This window comes from Aethalodelphis obliquidens, unplaced genomic scaffold (genome assembly GCF_003676395.1).
Source record: "Aethalodelphis obliquidens isolate GAN/ISIS:26980383/991018 unplaced genomic scaffold, ASM367639v1 scaffold76, whole genome shotgun sequence".
In the NCBI taxonomy this organism is placed as follows: Eukaryota; Metazoa; Chordata; class Mammalia; order Artiodactyla; family Delphinidae; genus Aethalodelphis; species Aethalodelphis obliquidens.
The window spans coordinates 671276-690815 of NW_020838020.1; the positions used below are offsets into that span (position 1 = coordinate 671276).

General features: G+C 36.1%; 1 protein-coding gene across 2 annotated transcripts in view; it reads left to right on the top strand.

Annotated features, from left to right (window-relative positions):
• KLHL1 (kelch like family member 1) overlaps positions 1-19540 on the top strand; it is a 379998-nt gene that overhangs the window by 227960 nt on the left and 132498 nt on the right. For both annotated transcript variants that reach the window (XM_027092284.1, XM_027092285.1), the window contains one exon: positions 14691-14903. In XM_027092284.1, coding sequence (XP_026948085.1) covers positions 14691-14903 — 213 coding nt within the window. The remainder of the gene's footprint in view (positions 1-14690; positions 14904-19540) is intronic.

Here is a 19540-nt window from a genome sequence, read left to right on the forward strand (position 1 = left end):
ATTGGAGTATAATTGCTTTACAATGGCATGTTAGTTTCTGCTTTATAACAAAGTGAATCAGTTATACATATACACATGTTCCCATATCTCTTCCCTCTTGCGTCTCCCTCCCTCCCACCCTCCCTATCCCACCCCTCTAGGTGGTCACAAAGCACCAAGCTGATCTCCCTGTGCTATGCGGCTGCTTCCCACTAGCTATCTATTTTACGTTTGGTAGTGTATATATGTCCATGCCACTCTCTCACTTTGCCCTAGCTTACCCTTCCCCCTCCCCATGTCCTCAAGTCCATTCTCTACACCTGCGTCTTTATCCCTGTCCTGCCCCTACGTTCTTCAGAACCTTTTTTTTTTTTTAAGTTCCATATATATGTATTAGCATACGGTATTTGTTTTTCTCTTTCTGACTTACTTTGTATGACAGAGTCTAAGTACATCCATCTCACAACAAATAACTCAGTTTCATTTCTTTTTATGGCTGAGTAATAGTCCATTGTGTATATGTGCCACATCTTCTTTATCCATTCATCTGTCAGTCAATACTTAGGTTGCTTCCATGTCCTGGCTATTGTAAATAGAACTACAATGAACATTGTGGTACATGACTCTTTTTGAATTATGGTTTTCTCAGGGTATATGTACAGTAGAGGGATTGTTGGATCATATGGTAGTTCTATTTTGATTTTTTTAAGGAACACCCATACTGTTCTCCATAGTGGCTGTATCAATTTACATTCCCACCAACAGTGCAAGAGGGTTCCCTTTTCTCCACACCCTCTCCAGAATTTATTGTTGGTACATTTTTTGATGATGGCCATTCTGACTGGTGTGAGGTGATACCTTATTGTAGCTTCGATTTTCATTTCTCTAATGATTAATGATGTTGAACATCCTTTCATGCGTTTGTTGGTAATCTGTATATCTTCTTTGGAGAAATGTCTATTTAGATCTTCTGCTAATTTTTGGATTGGGTTGTTTGCTTTTTTTTTTTTCTTTTTTTTGATATTGAGCTGCATGAGCTGTTTATATATTTTGGAGATTAATCCTTTGTCAGTTGCTTCATTTGCAAATATTTTCTCCCATTCTGACGGTGGTCTTTTCATCTTGTTTATGGTTTCCTTTGCTGTGCAAAAGCTTTTAACTTTCACTACATCCCATTTGTTTATTTTTGTTTTTATTTCCATTTCTCTAGGAGGTGAGTGAAAAAGGATCTTGCTGTAATTTATGTCATAGAGTGTTCTGCTTCTTTTTTCCTCTAAGAGTTTTACAGTGTCTGGTCTTACATTTAGGTCTTTTATCCATTTTGAGTTTATTTTTGTGTATGGTGTTTGGGAATTTCATTCTTTTACATGTACCTCTCCAGTTTTCTCAGCACCACTTATTGAAGAGGCTGTCTTTTCTCCATTTTATATTCTTGCTTCCTTTATCAAAGATAAGGTGACCATATGTGCATAGGTTTATCTATGGGCTTTCTATCCTGTTCCATTGATCTATATTTCTGTTTTTGTGCCAGTACCATACTGTCTTTTTTTTTTTTTTTTTTTTTGCGGTACACAGGCCTCTCACTGCTGTGGCCTCTCCCATTGCAGAGCACAGGGTCCAGGCACGCAGGCTCAGCAGCCATGGCTCACGGGCCTAGCCACTCCACGGCATGTGAGATCTTCCCAGACTGGGGCACGAACCCATATCCCCTGAAACGGCAGGCGGACTCTCAACTACTGTGTCACCAGGGAAGCCCCTACCATACTGTCTTGATTAATGTAGGTTTGTAGTATAGTCTGAAGTCAGGGAACCTGATTCTTCCAGTTCCATATTTCTTTCTTTCTTTTTTTTTTTTTAATATCTTTATTGGGGTATAATTGCTTTACAATGGTGTGTTAATTTCTGCTTTATAACAAAGTGAATCAGTTATACATATACATATGTTCCCATATGTCTTCCCTCTTGCATCTCCCTCCCTCCCACACTCCCTATCCCACCCCTCCAGGCTGTCACAAAGCACCGAGCCAATATCCCTGAGCCATGCGGCTGCTTCCCACTAGCTATCTACCTTACATTTGTTAGTGTGTATATGTCCATGACTCTCTCTCGCCCTGTCACAGCTCACCCTTCCCCCTCCCCATATCCTCAAGTCTGTTCTTCAGTAGGTCTGCGTCTTTATTCCTGTCTTACCCCTAGGTTCTTCATGACATTTTTTTTTTCTTAAATTCCATATATATGTGTTAACATACGGCATTTGTTTTTTTCTTTCTGACTTACTTCACTCTGTATGACAGACTCTAGGTCTATCCACCTCATTATAAATAGCTCAATTTCGTTTCTTTTTATGGCTGAGTAATATTCCATTGTATATATGTGCCACATCTTCTTTATCAACTCATCCGATGATGGACACTTAGGTTGTTGTAAATAGAGCTGCAATGAACATTTTGGTACATGACTCTTTTTGAATTATGGTTTTCTCAGGGTATATGCCCAGTAGTGGGATTGCTGGGTCATATGGTAGTTCTATTTGTAGTGTTTTAAGGAACCTCCATACTGTTCTCCATAGTGGCTGAACCAATTCACTTTCCCACCAGCAGTGCAAGAGTGTTCCCTTTTCTCCACAGCCTCTCCAGCATTTATTGTTTCTAGATTTTTTGATGATGGCCATTCTGACTGGTGTGTGATGATATCTCATTGTAGTTTTGATTTGCATTTCTCTAATGATTAATGAGGTTGAGCATAAGATCACGTGTTTGTTGTCAGTCTGCATATCTTCTTTGGAGAAATGTCTATTTAGGTCTTCTGCCCATTTTTGGATTGGGTTGTTTGTTTTTTTGTTATTGAGCTGCATGAGCTGCTTGAAAATTTTGGAGATTAATCCTTTGTCAGTTGCTTCATTTGCAAATATTTTCTCCCATTCTGAGGGTTGTCTTTTGGTCTTATTTATGGTTTCCTTTGCTGTGCAAAAGCTTTTAAGTTTCATTAGGTCCCATTTGTTTACTTTTGTTTTTATTTCCATTATTCTAGGAGGTGGGTCAGAAAGGATCTTGCTGTGATTTATGTCATAGAGTGTTCTGCCTATGTTTTCCTCTAAGAGTTTGATAGTTTCTGGCCTTACATTTAGGTCTTTAATCCATTTTGAGCTTATTTTTGTGTATGGTGTTAGGGAGTGATCTAATCTCATACTTTGACATGTACCTGTCCAGTTTTCCCAGCACCACTTATTGAAGAGGCTGTCCTTTCTCCACTGTACATTCCTGCCACCTTTATCAAAGATAAGGTGTCCATATGTGCGTGGGTTTATCTCTGTGCTTTCTATCCTGTTCCATTGATCTATCTTTCTGTTTTTTTGCCAGTACCATACCGTCTTGATTACTGTAGCTTTGTAGTATAGTCTGAAGACAGGGAGCCTGATTCATCCATCTCCGTTTTTCGTTCTCAAGATTTCTTTGGTTATTTGGGGTCTTTGTGTTTCCATACAAATTGTGAAATTTTTTGTTCTAGTTCTGTGAAAAATGCCAGTGGTTGTTTGATAGGGATTGCATTGAATCTATAGATTTCTTTGGGTAGTAGAGTCATTTTCAAATGTTGATTCTTCCAATCCAAAAACATGGTATATCTCTCCATCTATTTGTATCATCTTTAATTTCTTTCATCAGTGTCTAATAATTTTCTGCATACAGATCTTTTGTCTCCTTAGGTAGGTTTATTCCTAGATATTTTATTCTTTTTGTTGCAATGGTAAATGGGAGTGTTTTCTTGATTTCACTTTCAGATTTTTCATTATTACTATATAGGAATGCCAGAGATTTCTGTGCATTAATATTGTATCCTGCTACTTTAACAAATTCATTGATTAGCTCTAGTAGTTTTCTGGTAGCATCTTTAGGATTCTCTATGTATAGTATCATGTCATCTACAAACAGTGACAGCTTTATTTCTTCTTTTCCAATTTGGATTCCTTTTATTTCCTTTTCTTCTATGATTGCTGTGGCTAAAACTTCCAAAACTATGTTGAATAAGAGTGGTGAGAGTGGGCAACCTTGTCTTGTTCCTGATCTTAGTGGAAATGCTTTCAGTTTTTCACCATTGAGGATGATGTTGGCTGTGGGCTTGTCATATATGACCTTTATTATGTTTGGGAAATTTCCCTGTATGCCTACTTTCTGGAGGGTTTTTATCACAAATGGCTGTTGAATTTTGCCAAAAGCTTTCTCTGCATCTATTGAGATGATTATATGGTTTTTCTTCTTCAATTTGTTAATATGGTTTATCACATTGATAGATTTGCGTATATTGAAGAATCCTTGCATTCCTGGAATAAACCCAACTTGATCATGGTGTATGATCCTTTTAATGTGCTGTTGGATTCTGTTTGCTAGTATTTTGTTGAGGATTTTTGCATATATGTTCATCAGTGATATTGGCCTGTAGTTTTCTTTCTTTGTGACATCCTTGTCTGGTTTTGGTATCAAGGTGATGGTGGCCTCGTAGAAGGAACTTGGGAGTGTTTCTCCCTCTGCTATATTTTGGAAGATTTTGAGAAGGATAGGTATTAGTTCTTCTCTAAATGTTTGATAGAATTTGATTGTGAAGCCATCTGGTCCCGGGCTTTTGTTTGTTGGAAGATTTTTAATCACAGTTTCAATTTCAGTGCTTGTGATTGGTCTGTTCATATTTTCTATTTCTTCCTGATTCAGTCTTGGCAGGTTGTGCACTTCTAAGAATTTGTCCATTTCTTCCAGATTGTCCATTTTATTGGCATAGAGTTGCTTGTAGTAATCTCTCATGATCTTTTTTATTTCTGCAGTGTCAGTTGTTACTTCTCCTTTTCATTTCCAATTCTATTGATTTGAGTCTTCTCCCTTTTTATCTTGATGAGTCTGGCTAACGGTTTACCTATTTTGTTTATCTTCTCAAAGAACCAGCTTTTATTTTTAATGATCTTTGCTATTGTTTCATTCATTCTTTTTCATTTATTTCTGATCAGATTTTTATGATTTATTTCCTTCTGCTTGCTTTGGGTTTTTTTGGTTCTTCTTTCTCTAATTGCTTGAGGTGCAAGGTTAGGTTGTTTATTCGAGATGTTTCCTGCTTCTTAAGGTGGGCTTGTATTGCTATAAACTTCCCCCTTAGAATTGCTTTTGCTGCTTCCCATAGGTTTTGGGTCGTTGTGTCTCCATTGTCATTTGTTTCTAGGTATTTTTTTATTTCCTCTTTGATTTCTTCCATGATCACTTCATTATTAAGTAGTGTATTGTTTAGCCTCCATGTGTTTGTATTTTTTACAGATCTTTTCCTGTAATTGATATCTAGTCTCAGGGCGTTGTGGTCAGAAGAGATACTTGATACAATTTCAATTTTCTTAAATTTAACAAGGCTTGATTTGTGACCCAAGATATGATCTATCCTGGAGAATGTTCCATGAGCACTTGAGAAAAATTATTCTGTGTATTCTGTTGTTATTCTGTGTTATTGTTATTCTGTGTTATTGTTATTCTATTATTCTGTGTATTCTGTTGTTTTTGGATGGAGTGTCCTATAAATATCAATTAAGTCCATCTTGCTTAATGTATCATTTAAAGCTTGTATTTCCTTATTTATTGTCATTTCGGATGATCTGTCCATGGGTGAAAGTGGGATGTTAAAGTCCCCTACTATGAATGTGTTACTGTGGATTTCCCCTTTTTTGGCTGTTAGTATTTGCCTTATGTATTGAGGTGCTCCTATGTTGGGTGCATAAATATTTACAGTTGTTATATTTTCTTCTTGGATCGATCCCTTGATCATTATGTAGTGTCCTTCTTTGTCTCTTCTAATAGTCTTTATTTTAAAGTATATTTTGTCTGATATGAGAATTGCTACTCCAGCTTTCTTTTGGTTTCCATTTCCATGGAATATCTTTTTCCATCCCCTTACTTTCAGTCTGTATGTGTCTCTAGGTCTGAAGTGGGTCTCTTGTAGACAGCATATATAAGGGTCTTGTTTTTGTATCCATTCAGCCAATCTGTGTCTTTTGGTGGGAGCATTTAGTCCATTTACATTTAAGGTAATTATCGATATGTATGTTCCTATTCCCATTTTCTTAATTGTTTTGGTTTTGTTATTCTAGGTCTTTTCCTTCTCTTGTGTTTCTTGTCTAGAGAAGTTCCTTTAGCATTTGTTGTAAAGCTGGTTTGGTGGTGCTGAACTCTCTCAGCTTTTGATTTTCTGTAAAGGTTTTAATTTCTCCATCAAATCTGAATGAGATACTTGCTGGGTAGAGTAGTCTTGGTTGCAGGTTTTTCTCCTGCATCACTTTCAGTATGTCCTGCCACTCCCTTCTGGCTTGTAGGGTTTCTGCTGAGAGATCAGCTGTTAACCTTATGGGGATTCCCTTGTGTGTTATTTGTTGTTTTTCCCTTGCTGCTTTTGATATGCTTTCTTTGTATTTAATTTTTGACAGTTTGATTAATATGTGTCTTGGGTATTTCTCCTTGGATTTATCCTGTATGGGACTCTCTGTGCTTCCTAGACTTGATTAACTCTTTCTTTCCCATATTAGGGAAGTTTTCAACTATAATCTCTTCAAATATTTTCTCAGTCCCTTACTTTTTCTCTTCTTCTTCTGGAACCCCTATAATTCGAATGTTGGTGCATTTAATGTTGTCACAGAAGTCTCTGAGACTGTCCTCAGTTCTTTTCATTCTTTTTTCTTTATTCTGCTCTGCAGTAGTTATTTCCATTATTTTATCTTCCAGGTCACTTATCCGTTCTTCTGCCTCAGTTATTCTGCTATTGATCCCATCTAGAGTACTTTTAATTTCATTTATTGTGTTGTTCATCATTGCTTGTTTCATCTTTATTTCTTCTAGGTCCTTGTTAACTGTTTCTTGCCTTTTGTCCATTCTATTTCCTAGATTTTAGATCATCCTTACTATCATTATTCTGAATTGTTTTTCAGGTAGACTGCCTATTTCCTCTTCATTTGTTAGGTCTGGTGCATTTTTATCTTGCTCCTTCATCTGCTGTGTGTTTTTCTGTCTTCTCATTTTGCTCATCTTACTGTGTTTGGCATCTCCTTTTTGCAGGCTGCAGGTTCGTAGTTCCCGCTGTTTTTGATGTCTGTCTCCAGTGGCTAAGGTTGGTTCAGTGGGTTGTGTAGGCTTCCTGGTGGAGGGGACTAGTGCCTGTGTTGTGGTGGATGAGGCTGGATCTTGTCTCTCTAGTGGGCAGGTTCACGTCTGGTGGTGTGTTTTGGGGTGTCTGTGGCCTTATTATGATTTTAGGCAGCCTCTCTGCTAATGGGTGGGGTTGTGTTCCTGTTTTGCTAGTTGTTTGGCATAGGTTGTCCAGCACTGTAGCTTGCTGGTCATTGAGTGAAGCTGGGTGCTGGTGTTAAGATGGAGGTCTCTGGGAGATTTTCACTGTTTGATATTATGTGGAGCTGGTAGGTCTCTTGTTGATCAGTGTCCTGAAGTTGGCTCTCCTACCTCAGAGGCAGAGCCCTGACTCCTGGCTGGAGCACCAAAAGCCTTTCATCCACACGGCTCAGAATAAAAGGGAGAAAAAGTAGAGAGAATTAGTAGAAGTATGAGGAAAGAAATAGGGAAAGGAGGGAAGGAAGGAAGCAAGGAAGGAAGAAAGAAAGAAAGAAAGAAAGAAAGAAAGAAAGAAAGAAAGAAAGAAAGAAGGAAAGAAGGAAAGAAAGGTGGGAGGGAGAGAGGGAGGGAGGAAGGAAGGAAGGAAGGAGGGAAAGAAGGAAAAAAGACAGAAAGAAAGAAGATACAGTCAAAATAAAATAAAGTATAATAAACTTATTGAATTAAAAAATACTTATTTAGAAAAAAAAAAAAGGGACGGATAGAACCTTAGGAGAAATGTTGGAAGCAAAGCTATACAGACAAAATTTTACACAGAAGCATACACATACACCCTCACAAAAAGAGGTAAAGGGGGAAAAATCATAAATCTTGCTCCTAAAGTCCACCTCCTCAATTTGGGATGATTTGTTGTCTATTCAGGTATTCCACAGATGCAGGGTACATCAAGTTGATTGTGGAGCTTTAATCCGCTGCTTCTGAGGCTGCTGGGAGAGATTTCCCTTTCTCTTCTTTGTTCTCACAGCTCACAAGGGCTCAGCTTTGGATTTGGCCCTGCCTCTGCGTGTAGGTCGCCGGAGGGTGTCTGTTTTTTGCTCAGACAGGACTGGGTTAAAGGAGCCGCTGATTCGGGGGCTCTGGCGCACTCAGGCCGGGGGGAGGGAGGGGCACTGTGTGCGGGGTGGGCCTGCGGCGGTAGAGGCTGGTGTGATGTTGCACCGGCCTGAGGCCCGCCGTGCGTTCTCCCGGGGAAGTTGTCCCTGGATCCCGGGAACCTGGCAGTGGTAGGCTGCACAGGCTCCGCGGAAGAGAGGTGTGGAGAGTGACCTGTGCTCGCACACAGGCCCCTTGGTGGCGGCAGCAGCAGCCTTAGCGTCTCCCGCCCATCTCTGGTGTTCGCGCTTTTAGCCGCGGCTCGCGCCCATCTCTGGAGTTCCTTTAAGCAGCGCTCTTAAACCTTTGTCACGCACCAGGAAACAAAGAGGGAAGAAAAAGTCTCTTGCCTCTTCGGCAGGTGCAGACTTTTCCCCGGACTCCCTCCCGGCTAGCCGTGGTGCACTAACCCCTTCAGGCTATGTTCAAGCCGCCAACCCCAGTCCTCTCCCTGCGCTCCGTCCAAAACCGAAACCTGAGCCTCAGCTCGCAGCCCCGCCCGCCCCGGCGGGTGAGCAGACAAGCCTCTCAGGCTGGTGAGTGCCGGTCGGCACCGATCCTCTGTGCGGGAATCTCCCCGCTTTGTCCTCCGCACCCGTTGCTGTGCACTCCTCCGTGGACCGAAGCTCCCCCCTCCGCCTCCCGCAGTCTCCGCCCGCGAAGGGGCTTCCTAGCGTGTGGAAACTTTTCCTCCTTCACAGCTCCCTCCCACTGGTGCAGGTGCCGTCCCTATTCTTTTGTCTCTGCTTTTTCATTTTTTCTTTTGCCCTACCCAGGTACGTGGGGAGTTTCTTGCCTTTTGGGAGGTCTGAGGTCTTCTGCCAGCCTTCAGTAGGTGTTCTGTAGGAGTTGTTCCACGTGTAGATGTATTTCTGGTGTATCTGTGGGGAGGAAGGTGATCTCCGCGTCTTACTCTTCCGCCATCTTCAAGGTCCCCCCTCCATATTTCTTTCTTAAGATTGATTTTGCTATTCGGGGTCTTTTGTGTTTTCATACAAATTGTGAAATTTTTTATTATATTTCTGTGAAATATTGTTCACTGTGTTATTTTATTTTTCACTCAATTTTTGGGATGGGAAAATTTATTAGCTTTTTATATTTTTTACTATTTTAAGTAATGCTGTATTGAATAATTGAGCATATATATATATATATACATATATACACATGTGTATATATGTGTGTATATGTGTGTGTGTTTATATATATATATATATTATATATATATATATATCTTTTTCTTCATATATGTATGGAAAGATTCCTAGAACTGGAGTTCTTGGGTTAAATTGTCATGATGCACCATGACAATCACTTTTCAAAGGTAGCATATCAACTCATGCTTTCAGAAGTACTGTTCATAATTGTTTTGAAATCACTGCAACCTTAATAGGCTAAAGTGCTATATTATTTTCATTTTGATTTTCAGTTTTTGATTACTAATGAAACTTTCTCTACACTAGAAGTTTGTCCTTTAAAGAATTACTATGAAAATCTTATAGTAAAGTAGAAAAAGTGAACAAACAACTCCTATTTGGTCTGCCTTATGAAAATGAGTTTCCATTTGGCTTAATACATATATACAGGTAAAAGACCAGTTTCAGTCATCAAAGAGATGATGGTACAGGTAGGAGGAAATGTAGCCACTATACAAGGGTTGCAATCTAGCTCTTTCTTGAAGAAGGATTTTATTCTAACCTTCACGTACACTAATGACATTGGTATTCAATATAATTTGACTAGATTTTATGAAGAATCTCTGTCCAGGAAGATGATACCATGTGAGTTTGAGGAAGAGGAGGTAAAGCTCTCTTCATTATTTAGTCTTGTGTCAGTATTACTTTTATCTTTGTCTCTCCAATTTCACATGGCCTTCTTCCCCCTGTGTCTCCTCTGTCTTCTTGTGGGATTCTCCTCACTGTATGACTACATCTCTCCTAGTTTTTTCCTCTAAGCACCCCGCCATTGGATTAGGGCCCACTCCAATCCAGTAAGACCTTAAGTAATTACATCTGTAATGATTCCCCATTTCCGAATAAGGTTACATTCTGAGGTTCCAAGTGAACTTGAAGTTTTGGGAAACACTATTCAATCCAGTACATGTTGTAACAGAAAAGACACTGCTTCAGGAGTCAAGAGATGCATGTTTCAATCTCCTGACAATAGTAGAATGATACATGTATCAGAAACTCTCAAAGCTTTGCTGGCATAGGATGCTGATGGAATTATAACTTTATAATCCTATAACTTTAGACCAAAAATTTACATTTTTCATACTTAGATAATATGCCTCAACCAGTAGATGTAACCAATTCCTAGGCTTGCCTTTCAGTTTTCCATTTATTTGACAGTATGAGCTTCCTAAGTATTCATCTTCTTAACCAATAACTTTTTAAATGGCAAATAAATAAATTCCACACCCTCTGGTGATTTGAAATCAAGCCAGAGATTCTATACTCGTCTGTCAAAGGATTAACCTTCCCACCATAATGCTTAAAACAGTGATTGGGAGGTTCCTCTAACTGATCACTAGTTGCAAAGTGCAAGATGGTGAGACATAGGTTTTATCTCAGTAGACTTTCATAGCAGTGAGTTTTCCTTGAGTTAACCATAATAAGTAGATAATGTGTTGTGAACAACAGTAAAGTTTATGTTAAACTTACTTGATCATTAATACATTTTAATATCCATAGTTTAAACTAAACCAATAACTAAAATGTGACAATTGAAGGAATTTACTTACATCTTCCTTGACTTGATGTTACCATTAATTGTTATCTAACTTTTTAAATGGTGTAAAAAAATGAATTTCTAATGGAATATCAAATGAATTACTGCTATTTGATATATTAGTAACAATAAGATGAGGGAAAAACAATAATAGAATTAAGAGACAGAGGGAAATGAATATTAGAAAATACATTTATGTCAAATTCAGGAAATAATCATTAAAAATGGTAATATCTGTCTACTTAGAATAAAACAAAACTATGAATTTTTATAGCTAGAAAAATTATTTAAAATATTATGAAGTAGCAAAAATAGTATACTTTAGTCTTTATTTATGTAATTAATATGGATTATTGTCTTATGTTGTATCTTATGCAGTGGCAACTTAAATTTGGTGGTAAAATCTTTAAAATGAATATTTCAAGCTATATGTAAAAGATGTATGTAAAAAAAAAAGATGTATGTACACAGATATTCCCATTTAATGGAGAGACTGTTAAAGTTTTACAATAAACTTATTCCATTATATGGTCTAAATTACACTTTCAATATTAATTTCTACGACTTTTTCTGCGTTCATTGTCAATCAAGTTGACATACCCAACATGGCACTTCATACCATATTATGTGCCTTTGTTCATATGGTCTCCCCGGTCAGAATACATTTCTTTCTGTTTCTTATTTTCTAATTTATACTCCTACCTAATATTCTAGGTCCATTTGAAAAACAAGCTTTTACAGACTTGATGACAGTCATTTTCTAGGCTTTGCACATTGTCTAGGTGTCCCATGTGTGGTAAGATTTTTGATGCACATCCATTTTGTTCTCCTCACTACAATTATACAGGACCAAATATTAGGTGTTCAATAAGTCTGTGTAGAATGAATGATTGAATAAACTTAAAATAAAGGTATTGTACAAAAAGTAAACAGGCCAAAGAGTTTTGATGCTTCTCATTACTTGATCTTCTCAGACAACAAGGAATTAGCTATGTATAAGGAAACTAGTGTGAATTGGTATTTTTTATTCTTCAGTGAATAAAAGATAATGAAAATAAAATAGTTTCCAGAAGCTAGATTGCAAATAACACAGGAATATTAGGCAAGATATCATTCAAAGGAGACTTGATGGAGAAAAAAAGAAAAAAGAGCTAAGGGACCTTTAGAACTCCAACGTATATAAAGAAAAAAAAGGCAATATAATCTATGCATCAGTGTGATAGATTCAGTAATATCTGATACTGTGTTCTAATGCCCAGTTTATTTATAGTAATATCTACAAACAACATTGCTTGTTTCCAAAAGATGTAGTATAATTTATAAAGATACAAAATTATAAGAATATAATCTAAATTAGGTGCAAGAATAAAAGAAGAAAAAAGAAAATCTGCTGTAGTGATATTAAATGAAGCTATTGTCAGAACTGTCTGAAAAAGAAATCAAATTATAAAAGGCTATAGCCTTCCTATCAGCTAGATTTCAATTTGACTCTAAGTTTTCTAGAGGCCAAATAAAAAGAGAAATCTGATCAATTTCATAATTTACATCCATGATAAAAGCAAACCAATTTACTCAGGAGAAGTGCAATTATTCCTGCTACTAAAACCTAAAAGAAATTTCTCCCAAGGGTCATCATAAAGAGAACGCTGTAAAATATAATGAAATATGCCTCGAACAATATCTTTATGATAGACACTGTTGACAGTTTCATAGAGCTGCTTTTTTATGGTACCCCTCGCTATATACTGATGGTCTAGCTATATAATTCTGTGTGTAGTTTAATAGACACATAGATTTTTGAATAACTGGAAAAATAGATGGACAAAAAGTCCTTTAAAGATTCTTCAAAAACTTCTTTATCTTATTGTAGCTCTTTAGAGAAATTTGGTGGCACTAAATCTCAGGGCACACAGTTCATTCATTAAGCAAATAGCTATTGGACATCTATAATTTACACAGCACCGTATTAGACACAGAAGAAACACAGGGGGTGAAAAAAATTCATGAAATCAGCTATTATGTGATGTCATTTAAAGGTAAAGAAAATAACCAATGACCTAAAAGTAAAGTTGACTGCTTTTGTGAAAGCTGAAGGCACTTCACGCCTTGGATTCATTTCTAAGGATACAGTCATAACATAGGTCAAGTGTCTCTTCAGAAAACGGGTTTGAATCTGCTCTGACATACAGATTAATGGGCACTTGCTGACTCTTCTGCTATGTTTTAGCATAGTCACAATGCCCTTTGGGGAAGAGATCTAGTCCCACTCTACTTCAGGTTTACCCTAAAATAACCATCCTACTGAGATTTCTGCCACAACTGTGGCTTTAAAGCTACCATCTGAGAAGCCTTAGTTATATATTCCTTGGAGTTGTCTCAGGCGACACAGAAGAAGGTGGAACACAAGTGAAGGCCAACAGTCAAATCTCTGTCTTCTCTAACCATTTATCAGACACAGAAGACTTTGTGATGAAATGTAAGAAGATTTTTGACAAGTAGTTTTTTAAAAGTGTTTGAAAAACACTGCACTGCTCTGTACTATTTCCAAAATCTATTCTTCTCTACAAGGATCAATATATCTATTCAACAAGTACTGTTCACCTGCTATGTCCAGAATCTAGATATGAAAGGTTAAATGTCAAAGTCTTTGTCTCAAGGAGCTTAAAGCTTGTGATAAGATTCCTAAGTGCACCAAAGATTAGGTAGCAGTTTGGTAACTGCTGTGTCATAGATGTAAACAGCATGCACTGTGCATGAATAGAAGGTGAGGCAGCCAAATCAAATGGGAGTGAACAGAGAACACCGGAGATATATATATATATATATATATATATATATATGTATATATATATCCTATCCATATTTAATTTTTGAATTGAATCTTGAAAAATGACACAAATTAGGAAAACAAGGTGGCTAATAGTCATTTTAAGCAATGGAGTGAGGATAAGGCAAAATGAAGGTAGAGTAATTTTGTGGCTGATGTGCCAGTAAGTTTGGAAATGAAGTGTTAGAATAAGGAAGAGGTCAGATTGTGAAGAACCAGTGTGTTTAACCAAAAGATTTGAACAAAAAAAAAAGCAAGATGAAACAAAAACTTTAGAGTAGTGCCATGGGCACATTGAAGTAGAGAAGCTAAGGGTAGAATCAGGCAGAGTAACTAGGTGAGTATGGCAGCAATCTGCAAGAAAAATGGGACTCTGAATTAAGCCAGAAAAACTGTCATGCGAGGAGGGAGGTTTGAGAGATAATAAAAGGGTGAAACATATGGGATTTTTTGATACCTATGGCCTACCTCTTCTCTTTTTCCCTTTCTGAATAAACAATGATACAGCTTACAGTGTTACTTCTGTGTAATTTTATTCCCACTTTCTGATTGATGTATATGTAGTCAAGTTTTTTAAAAGTTGAAATTCTATTCTTTTAATATTCACCAAATTTTACCTAGCAGTCCTCTTGAAACTTGAACGTTTAATCACTTTATATTCTGCCTGCAAAACAAAGCTCAACATTATAATCCTCCACTTATTACAAGATCTGTGCTGTCTTGGATACATTTACACTTCAATTACAATTACAATGCTTTCATCTTAACAGCTTTTAGTTTCTGAAGGATTAAGTCTCAAGGATTATGGTATAATGAGAACGAAGGTTGATGACTACTTTTCCCATTTCTTTCTGAGGTGCTGTGCTAGCTAAATAAAACCAAGGTCGAATTTATGCCAAGCTCTTTTCTCCCTGTAGGAAAACATAATGGAAGTTATGAGAAATCAAGAGTTTTTACTGCTTCCAGCTGAGGAGCTCCATAAACTCCTGGCCAGTGATGATGTCAATGTCCCCGATGAAGAAACCATCTTCCATGCATTAATGATGTGGGTCAAATATGACATGCAGAGGAGATGCAATGACTTGAGTATGCTTCTGGCCTTTATAAGACTGCCCCTGCTTCCACCTCAGGTAATTACATGGGATGCTGTTTTCGTACCTACGATTGACTGAAAAATTCTGTGTTAAAATTAAACATTACAACCTATGTTTTACTACTTATTCACATTTTTGTTTGTTTGTTTTAATCAAACACTCTTTTTAAGGTAAATTTGCTGGTGAAAATGCTGAGTCATGGGTCATGGTCTGAATTCCATTTCCACCACTTACTGAGTCATGTTTATATGACTATAAGAATGTCAATTTCTCTGAAATTAAATTTCTTCATCTATCAAATCAAATTGTACTACCACGCAAAATTTTATGAGGATCAAATTAGATAATATATATAAAATACTTAATCTTAATAGAATATTTAAGAGATTTTTAGGGCTGCCCTGGTGGCGCAGTGGTTGAGAGTCCGCCTGCCGATGCAGGGGATGCAGGTTCGTACCCCGGTCCGGGAAGAGCCCACAAGCCGCGGATTGGCTGGGCCCGTGAGCCATGGCCGCTGAGCCTGTGCGTCCGGAGCCTGTGCTACGCAACGGGAGAGTCCACAACAGTGAGAGGCCCGCATACCACAAAAAAAAAAAAAAAAAAAAAAAGATTTTAGAACATTGCAATTATTAATTCACTGCTTCCCTGTTTTGATGATTGATCTATCTACATATCTATCTATCTACCTAATTAGCTAGCTAGCTAGCCAGCTAGTTATCTATCAAGCTATCATCTATCTGACCTAAGATACAATAATATGATCATTCTCTGATGAATATACATATTCTGTGGCCATCCCTACGGTATTCTTAAAAGTTCAAAGCATGGAATTTCAAATGTCTATAGAAGGATAAGATATATTACTGAATAGTACAGAGTTATGAATTAATACCATTTAGCAATTGGAATTATGGAACCTTTAATAATTGGAGCTAAGAAGAATACACACACCAAGTGAAAATATCACCTCATTTTATTGATGAGGTATGTAGGACACAGGTCATTTGATAAAACACCAAGTTCTCAACTTAGAAGAAGAGTAATTAATTTTCCCTGATTCAGAGTCTTCTGTCTTTAAAATAACTTGTAATGTTGCAAAATTATCCATGCACAACATTGTTAACCCAGGGCGTCTGGCATCTCAGGGTATCCAAACTTAAGCTTGAAGGTGGCTCTGACCTCTGAAGTGATAGATAAAATTGTGTATGTGTACCTTTCTTATGAGGGATATTAAGAGCCTGTTCATTTGAATTAAAATCACTATCAACATTTTCAATAATCCACATATTACTAAGAATGTAAGATAGGGAATTAGGAAATCGGGAAACAACAATAGGCAAGTATAACATGTTAGTAACAAGAGAAGAGAGAGGGAGCTGGGTCACATATTAAGATTGGAAAGTTAAAAAAAATAACACTTTGCCAAAATTGGGAAACAAATGAAGTTTTATGAATAAATTAAGAATTGTGTTTCATTTGGCTACTAAAATAAATAAAGAAGTAAAAGTAAAGAAGTAAAAGAAGTAAAGGAATGAATTGGAAAGCCATGCACTGGATTTTTCTGAATCTTCCAACATAGGTTCTGATACCACATATTCTCAGAGCTTGGGCATCCTCTCTCAAGATGGAAATAGCCAATGATCACTATGAGCCAATAATAGGTAGATAGCCATTAACCAATGATAGATGATGTGGCAATTGGTCCCTTTGATCCTGCCCACCCATTTCACCTGTCTGCTGAAATGTTGGGAGTTTGGAGTTAAATTGGTACTGAAAAATCATCATATATAATATGACACATACGAGAGGAGGCCAAGAATGTGGCCAGGGCTCCATTTTTTTCATGATATGCCTTTTCTTCATACCCTCCTTGCCCACTCTTTTGTCAATAAAAATGGGAGCTGCTCCTACATGTGTATCTCATCTAAACGATTACATCAGAATAGAGATGTACATTCTATTGACTCATTTGTTCCTAAGGCTAAACATTACACATAGGTTTTTAATTCTGATTGGTAAAGGTGCTTTATCTTGATTAGTGAAACAATATTTATTAATATTAGAAAATAAATTATTATTATGTTTTGGTGAAACTAACTAGTAAAAGACTTTTAAGTTTAACTCATCACAGTGTCCAATAGGCATAAATATAGCATATATTTATTTTCCATTTCTCATCTCTTAAGCTGGGTACATTACAAACATAACTTTATATACACTTTCAAGCAACATAGGTGCAGGGGGAAAAATAAAGCACATTTTCTTTTCATAAAAATGTCTTTAGATATAGGAGGAGCTATTGCTTCCATAACTATTATTAATGAATTACATGTCATTATAAGCACTTTTCATACAGTATTTCTAATCTTAAAAAATACAATTGCAAGGTAGGGGTTATTAATTGTATTATGCAGAGGGATAAACAGGTTCAAAGAAGTTAAGTGATTTTTCAAAGGTCATAGAGCTAGTGAAAAATCCAGTTTTCCTGCAAATCTAGGCTAGTCAGATATGCACATACACAGGGATAATACTACTGTGAATGTATGTTGTTTCCTTATTTGCTGTCTAAACTTGAAGATCATTAAAATGTTCTGAATACAGCAATTCTCAAGATTCCTATTAGAAGCCTGAGAAAGGAAGAAGAGTGGCAGAATTGGAATTAACATGCATTTATTTCTTTCTTCAGTCACCAAACATATATTTTATCTCATTTAATTTCTATAATATCCTTATGCAGTAAATATCATTATTATTTTTTGACAAATGAATAAATTGAGAATTGACATTATAATCATTTTGCTAGTGAACTGTAGAACTCAGACTACTCTAATTGTGTTTGATACTGTGTTTCCTCTCCTACTGATGAGAAATAAGTGCAAAGTTTATTTCTGCAGATGGTTTCCTATTTACCTCAATGTCCAGCCAGAGTTTTAAAAAGTTTAATTAAATCTAGAATTTTCCAGCCTTTGCATGAATTTTCAAAGCTACTAAACATCTCAAGGTTCTTAAGAAAAGCCATATGATGACCAGAAAACACTTTTTTCTTGGGTTTGGGAGCCAGTAAATATGGGTTTTGTCCTTAATTCTGACAGTGCTTAATGTGTAGTGTTTTTTTTTTTTAACTTTCAAGTGATTTGTGTGTATATACTGTGTGTCTTATTACATTACCTATGTAATTATATTACATATTATATATATTATATACATATTTATATATAATATATAATTACAAAATGTTTTTGTTATATAACAAAACAATATTATATTTTAAAATACTAGCAGTATTTAAATGAAGAAGAGCCTACATTTTTCTAGTGTGGTAGAGGTTTATTTTCAAAAAGAAATAGTCCTTGGACTAATTTTTGAAGGAGACTTGAGAGAAGAATTTGGCTTATCTTTTTACAAGGTAATTGCTATAGAGATGTGAATGATATGTTTCAGGTGAGTGACAGAACAATATTTGGAAGACCAGGTATGAACTTCTTATGTGTATTGTTAAGCAAAACATAGTAAATTACTGACCAAGGAGAGAGTGGAAAGGCAAAAAAATTTAGAGATGTTTAAAACAAACAAACAAAAAAAGGAGAAAATGAAAGCTTCTAGGATTAATTTAAACTAAATAACTTACAAGTTTTTATATAGCTAGGAGTTTCTATTTCTATTTAGTGAGTGCATGAAAAAATTTCTAGAGTAAAAAAAGTGAAAATAAAGACAATGACAGAAACTTTAGCAACAAAGAAAACATGTTAAAGGATTGATTAGAGCCAAAGAATAAATGTAGATTATAGTGAGAGTCTGCTCTTATAATCATGAGGCAACTAACCCACTTCACTTAAGCAGATTTCCGTTCCTTCATGTCCTACAATCTGCATTCTCATGTTTTTTGTTACTAAACCCATTATGTTATAGAAGTTATTTCTTAAGTTCTGATATTCTCTATTATTAAAAAATCAACGTATGTTATTATGAAGTATAAATTATTCTAATTTGGTATAGAAAAACAAAGTGAAGATGTAAATTTTAGTAGAGAATATGGATTTTATTTGAGAACACTAGTAGACAAAATGAGCTTCAGAAAAGAATGAAAGAAAAGACATTTTAAAAACTCAGAAGTAATAATGCCTATTTTATTTTCTATTGAAATAGAATAGCTAATACTGAAATAAATTCAATTGACTTTGCAATAGAAAGGACCAGAGGAAAAGGCAAAATCAAAGAAATATATAATTGAGATATACTCTAAGAAGTGGTGAATGATTTCTATTAGCTTTTTAAATAAGTAAGGAACAGAATTTTGCATAATAGTTTTCATGTTTTTCTTGGATACCAAGGAGGTTTATAATTTCAAAAGAATTGGAAAAAATATGGAAATTTCATTTAAAAGAATGGGTGATTATGTATACAAATATACATATCACAAGGAGGCTACTCAATTTGATTCACTTATTTTTCTATATTTCCTTTTTCAAAGATGCAATAAAAGAACATGTCGCTATGCAATAAACAACACATTTTAACATTTTGTAACTATTGTTTCCACTGGTTTTAACTCATTTCATAAAATGGATCTTTGTAATAGGTACATATATATTTATTTGTTAGATACATATTTTAAAAGTATACATAAGTATCCATTTTGTTGTGCACTTTTCTAATGAGTGATTTAGAGAGTA